At 49.8% G+C, this 6988-nt stretch overlaps 1 protein-coding gene across 1 annotated transcript in view; it reads left to right on the plus strand.

Moving 5' to 3' along the window:
* The window catches only part of WIPF3 (WAS/WASL interacting protein family member 3), a 79387-nt gene that overhangs the window by 55739 nt on the left and 16660 nt on the right, over positions 1 to 6988 (plus strand). Inside the window, exons 4-5 of the mRNA XM_049641643.1 lie at positions 1499 to 1630; positions 6670 to 6988. Coding sequence (XP_049497600.1) covers positions 1499 to 1630; positions 6670 to 6988 — 451 coding nt within the window. The remainder of the gene's footprint in view (positions 1 to 1498; positions 1631 to 6669) is intronic.

Raw genomic sequence — 6988 nt, forward strand, 5'->3', positions numbered from 1 at the left:
ATCCATATATAGCACGTGCCAATGCTTTACTGTTGACTAATATTCCACTGTCTGGCGATTTCACTTTGCGTTTATTGACCGTGAGATAACCTCTAAAGATCACCTACCCTGCATCCTCATAGCCCTCAAACTCAGTGAGAGAAAAATTAAAGTGTCATCATTAAAATATGCCACGTTTTTGTTTTCACGAGGAAAAAGATGTGCTCAGAATTCTCTCATAGGGTCAGATGACTGCAGCTTTCTATGTATAGAGTAGAGATGATCCAGGCTGAGGCCTGATTCTGCTACCCGGCAAATCTGGGGATTTCTCTGAGGTTCAGTCTGCTTATCTACAAGATGGGGGAAGATGATCATACCTGCTTTTTTGCTTTTTTTCATCAAGATTGCTGAAGGTAGAAATAATACATGCGGAACTATTCACCAATGTCGTCTCTTATTATGTCTTCATGTAGTTTTCAATGATGCACGTGATGGTAATTCCCAAGGATAGTCCTAAAAGTATAATTGTATCTAGTATCTGTAACTATATATGTTAATACACAAGGATAGACAAATTATTTTAGAGTATTTTCAGCAGTTGCAATAAAAATTAGTTTCCAGTTGGACCCGCTATCTAATTGGTTAAGCCCAGTTACCAGACAAACCCATTTGATCGGAACACTCGTTTCCTAATCATGCCAGTGAATAGGTAAATGTATATTAATACTCAGAATAATCTAAACCCATTCATCCACCAGTGGGCACTGTGCCCTGATTTCTCTGTGCAAGTTAGCTGCAGGCTCTGAACATTTCTTGCTAGGAACTCTTCCCTAAGCCGAACGTCTTCTCATCGTACACAGTTGGTCATCACACACGTCTGGAAGGCTGGAATTAGTGACCCTTGTCCCCCAGGGTTTCACGAGCTTTCTCTCCTGTAGAAGAAAAGATTCAGGGAAGGGTAGGGGGCTCAGGGAGTGAGAGCCAGGGAGACAGAGAAGGAAAATGCCAAAGCACAAATCATTGCAGACTTTCACTTCCTGCTTGCCATTCTGGGCCAGACTCTGTGGACAAGAAGTTAAAATTACCGGCTGAACTGAATCTCTGGGTTTTCTCTGTCTGGTCCTCCCACAACAACCGTCGAGTTGAAAATAGGGCCAGCGCCACACCTGCAGTGTGTGAGCGTTCTCATTCGAAAGGTGCTGCCGGTTCCCCTGCCGGCACCTACGGAATGGCAGCGTTTAGGCCCCTTCGTTTCGGCCACTCTTCAGGGTACTCGGCTGCTGATGGTCAGTTGCGTGGTTAGGTCCAGAGGGAACAGCAGACAGCACGAGCTGCAGGAGTCTGTGGGGCATCCGGGCAGAGGGCGTTTGGGAATGATGCCCACTAGAAGGGGAAGGCTGGAGGTGGGGGAACGAAAGGGAAGGCTGCCCCAGGCGGTGCTGGATCACGGTCCCGGGATGAGAACTGGCGGCTCAGCTCTGCTCACAAGTCCTCACCCACCTGCCTCTTCTCTGCCAAGGTTCTAAGGGAGGCAACAAAGAAGGAGGAGGTGCTGCGAACTCTCGAGGCGGAAGCACACCCCCAGCCCTGGGAGATCTGTTTGCCGGTGGCTTTCCAGTGTTGCGTCCAGCAGGCCAGAGGGATGCAGCAGGTAAGGGACAATTCAGACTGGCTGCCTCGTGGTCTTTCCCTCCTTAACGTGTGGAACCAACGGGGCGATCCTCACGTGCCAGGAGGGTGGTGATGTGTTTTTAGTGAAAAGTTGTCTAACAGTAGATCATGGATTGGGGAGCACGTACTGAAAGTATCCAAAGCATCATGCTCAAGGGGTCTTGGAAGTCATCCCTTTGTAATTACTGAAGAATGATTTGCCATTGTGTGTAGTGTTTCGCAAAGCTGTGATTGGGGCTCAGACGGCAAAGTACTGATGAAGGGTATAAATCGCGTTGGAAAATCACAGTGACATCACTGTAATGTGAGTCATTGTATCAGTTAGGCATTGCTGTATAACAAAATAGCCTAACACTTATGGCCTTTAAATAGCCACTTATTTCGCTTATAGTTAGCTCTGTGGTTGGCCATTTAGGGTCATCTCAGCTTGGGTAATTGGCTTTGGCTAATCTTACAGTTCTTGTATCTTTGGTGCCTCAGCTGAAATGACAGAACTGACTGATCCATACAGTCTCTCAGTATCTAGCAGACTATTTGGGATTTTGTGCGTGTCGGTGGCAGGGTTCCAACAAAGAGGACGGAAGTATATAAAGTCTCTTAAGACTTAGTCTGAGAATTGGCACACTGTCTCTTCCTACCGCATCCTCTTACCCAAAGCAAGCCACAGGGCCAGCCCGGAAACGAGGGTGTAGAAAGACACTTCGCCTCTTGATGACAGGATCTGTAAAATCACATTTCAAAGATACAGAATCAGGAGGGAGTGGACAAGCAAGGCCATTTCTGCAACCAGTCTACTGCAGCCATTTGTGTGTTAGTGGATATCAGATGTTTTGAAAGCATTGCATTAAAATTGGGCAAATATATACTTATTGTGGGTAATGGGAATATTTTTCCTATTATTGTTCTCTTTAGCCAGCAAGCTGAAATAAACTCCAAGAATTTCATTAATCAGGGAATATCAAGCCCCAAGCATTGCTGGTATAGAATCTTCTACCATGTGGCTTTACTAATAACCTTTGGCTGGTAGTGGGGGGCGGGGAGGGGGGGGCTCCGTGGCTGTTTGACATAAGGAGGTGCATTTGCTGCTGTCACCTACTGATAAAGTCCAGCAAAGATAAGGGCACTAGGGTGCTTTGAGGTCCAATTGAAACCCTCTCAGAAGCCATTTCATTTCCTCTTTTCTGCTAAGGGCTTGGCAAAGAGAGTTGACATTTCTCAAGGCCGCTTTCTTTTCCCAAATTCCTGAGTGGTAGCAAATAAACATCCTGTAGGGTAAAAAATGTCCATTAGTTTCTCTTCACAGAAGAAAAGATAGGAGAAATACCCAGTCAGGTTTAACAGGGACCGGCCAAAGGAAGCCAGGTCGTCTCCATTCCTACCTGTCTCCTGTAGGACACAAGTGAGTGGGGTTTGAGCCACTCTGTGAAGACAAGCATTGATTTCTGTAGAGGAGATGGAAATCCATAATGAAGTGACCAATGATGCATGCTACAGGATGGAATCTCAAAGACAGAGACAATAAACAGATGCATGGGCTGGGTGCCATGTCAGAGTAAGACCGACCATGGCTCTCCTCTCTCAAAACACTTCCATCAGCTTCCTGGCCATTCAGAGAGAAGGGCTCTAGTCTTTGCTACCTCTCCATGTTCTTGCCTCCTGCTCTTGCTAGCACACGCCCTCCATTTCAGCCACATTGTCCTCCTTGCTTTCTTGCACACACCAGGCATGCTGTTGCCACAGGGCCCTTGCACTGACTGCTCTCTTGACCAGAAACACTCTTCCTCAGGTGTCCACATGGCTCATTTTCTCCCATCCTTCAGGTCTCTGCTCATGTGGCACCTGATCAACCTATCAGTGAGGCTTTATGCATCCAGCCCACAAAAAATATCAGTCCCACCCCCTGACTCCATATCCCCTCTACACTGATTTAATTTTCTTGTATTAGTTTTCACCATCTGATATATATTTACTCGTTAGTTTATTTCTGTCGTCTCCCTCTAAATATAAACTCTGTGAAGGCAGGAACTGTGTTTCTTTTCACTGCCTTAAAAATGCCTGATGTATGGTAGGTGTTCAGTAAATATTTGTTGAGTGGAACGTATAAGTAGGTAGCATGGTTGCAGAGAGCCATGAGGCCCAGAAAGCACAGAGTCTAGTGCTCACAGTACTTTTGGGAGTCCGTGAAAATGTTTGGATTTCTTTTAAAATCACTTTCAGGGTCAAAGATTCTATTTGTCTTTATAGCAACACGTCCCTAAAATGTCTTCCGAAGTCATAATGTGGCCTTGGCTTAGCGCTCTGAAGGAGTGGCCGTTAAAATAAGATAGGATGAGTAAACTGGGTACTATGGAATGTGTAATGAGACTTCCACGCAGTCCGAGATCTTCTGGAAACACCCACAGATTGAAGAAGGAAAACGTATTTCATCTGTTTAAAATTTATGCTTTTTAATGTTTATTTATTTTTGAGACAGAGAGAGACAGAGGATGAGCAGGCAAGGGACAGAGAGAGAGGGAGACACAGAATCTGAAGCAGGTTCCAGGCTCCGAGCGGTCAGCACGGAGCCCGACGCGGGGCTCGAACTCACAGACCGTGAGATCATGACCTGAGCCGAAGTCGGAAGCTCAACCGACTGAGCCGCCCGGGTGCCCCAAAACATATTTCATCTTTTGATAACCCCCCCAGGCTCTAGATGCACTCAAGCTGGCCTTTCCCCACCTGCTTTGTGGCCTCCTTTTGTGTTTCTGTTTGGATTTCCAGGGTTAACGTCTATGTTATGAAGGAAAACCTCCTTCTTCCTTCCCTTGGCACTTACTCCCCTTGGCTCTCTCCACGGGCCTCCTGCTACCTGGCTTCCTGGCCTGCACGCAGGCTAATTCCTCTCTCCTGGGGGCCTCACCTTACACATGTGCTGCCAGCTGTCTGCTTCATCCTGGAGTGGGCATGAGCATAAGCCGAATGAGGATTTGTGCCTTCCTTGCCTCTGCTGTTCATGTCACAATAAAAATAGGTTTGCCCACGTCTCATTCGCCTGGCCGCTTAATCAGCAGAGGTTCCTGTGCTTTTAAATGACTCATTCTGAGCGTTTTTGAATCTCGGAGACATGGTGTCCTTAGTCACTTAGAAAGTCAGGATTGGTTACCCAGTGGCTGAATCTGCTCCTCCTCAAACTTGTTATTCCTTTAAAGTTCAGGGAGCAAGCAGACCTATAGGGAGGCCTCGGCCTGGTTAGGGACCTGCCTTGGTCCTCTGTCTTCATCTCTGTGTGCTATGGGAACAGGCTTAAGACCTTGAAGGCAGGAATCCCTGAGCCTGACACCTGCCCTAGACCTCACATGAAATGTCTAATGTTAGAATCGCAGGGGGCGGTAGGTCCCGTCCTTGGAAAGGCCAGGCGGAGGCCTTCACTCCTGGCCACGGTCAGCCGGGTGTCATGGCGGTGCCTGCCTCAGGCCCCGAGGGGATCCAGTCAGCCAGGGTGGATGCCTCCGTGCGAAGACATTGTCTCTTCCAGAACCACCCCCAAAGGAAATCCTCAGCAGAGGAATAATGGCACCACCACCCTGCCTTCAGAGCAGCCATCCTGTAGCTGAGACTTGTAAAAAGCAGTGCTGCCCAGGTAACTGTCACATCATAGCCAGAGGAGGGTCACCATCCTTTTGGAAAGCCCGATACTGTCATCCTGCCCACTGAGTTTCAGCCCCAGCGTCGCCGCCACCACACCTTGCTTTGAATGGCCTGGCTTTTGGGGTCAAGTGCGTTGGGGTACCATCTTGCACGTGGTTGGGTGAACACACCCGGGGACGCACCAGCAGGAAAGCTCCGAACCGCTGCCAGATGCTGGGGTTTATAATCTGAGTCGGCAGCTGTGTTTCCTATTCTGCAACACCCAGGAAGCTGTCTGAGAAGCAACCATCTTTTCAGGTGTTCGCCACGTGTTTTCAAGGGGGTTGTAAATTACAGGGGTGCAAGAATAGGAAAATATGGCTTCCCTGGAATTCCATTAGGGAGAGCACTATATTTACTTAGAAGGAGTATTTTAACGAGCCTCCTGAGGGGACAGTGATGCTCCAAAGACACATTAGAGCAGTGGCTGCAGAATTTCCATGCACTAAACAAGGAGAGGAACATTTTTGTCCTCGGGGAGGGACAAAAGGGTAAGAAGCACAGCAAAAGGGCGCACAGAGAGCGACAAGTCCCCTCCTAGGGAGCGCCTCCACCCCAGTCTTGCATGAAGTATGCCAAACACACGTCACGGGGAGCAGCATGCTACTCCAGATTTGTTGACTTCCAAAGAGACATTGGGTTTCAAGTTGGGGTTCGTGGATCTGTGCGGTGAGGAAGCCAGGAGATCAGGAGACCGAGAGCCCACTGGAAATGGACATGTCTTCGGAAAAAGAGGCTTTGAAATTCCAGAGCCGTGGGACTGGGAGGTTCAAGGTCGTCGGACCTGGATCCCCAAGGCTGTGTGTCTTCCCACTGACTTCTGAGTTACTTATATATTCGAGGGATGATGGATCTTCTGGTCTTGATGCAAAACCGAAGTCCTTGTTCACAAAATGCTGGAAATGAGGAAAACCTCCCTAGCAAGGAGCTTCTGGTTGGTACGGCTGAGGATCCAAACTAGGATGTAAAGGCTGGGTACCCGACTGGATTGACCCAGTCGGTAATGGTGAATGAGTATGAGGGTGGCCTTCAGGTAAGGAAAGGCAGAGAGGGTCAGAGCAGCCCTGTGCCCTGGGCTGGGTGGGCAGCCAGCCCTCGTGGGCCCTTGGCAGGTGCGGGCAGAGATGGGCTGGAACAGGAAGGCTGGCACTTGCAAGGACCTTGGGGTCGGTCCAGCCAGCCCTCTCGTGGGACAGCTGCCGCACCTGAGGTCTCCCCGTGAGCGTGCAGGAAGAGAGCGTCCACCATGCATTTGGCTGACATCACGCTGGACGGCATCTGTCACAGCCACCCACATACTCGGGTTCCTCCGTCCTCTGTGGCTGACCTAACTCAGAGCTTGTTTACTTCCAGGTGGCAAGACAGGGCAGGCCCCTGGCTCCCGGGCGCCTTCTCCCCGGCTTCCTATCAAAACTATCAGTGGCCCGCTTAACCCCCCTGCATCTCCCAGGCTAGGCAATGCCTCTGAGGTGCACGGCGCTGCCAGGACAGTCCCTCCTCGCCCCAGCATGCCCGCCCCACCGCCTCCTACCCCACCCCCACCTCCTCCGCCCCTGCCCCCACCCCTGCCCCCTTCCTCCCCCACCAAAACTCCGCTGGTGTCCCCACCTGGCCCACCCACCAAAGGGAACCCCCCAGTGGCTGTACCCCCTCTCCCCTCCGTACCTCCCCC

This window comes from Panthera uncia, chromosome A2 (assembly GCF_023721935.1).
Source record: "Panthera uncia isolate 11264 chromosome A2, Puncia_PCG_1.0, whole genome shotgun sequence".
Lineage (NCBI taxonomy): Eukaryota > Metazoa > Chordata > Mammalia > Carnivora > Felidae > Panthera > Panthera uncia.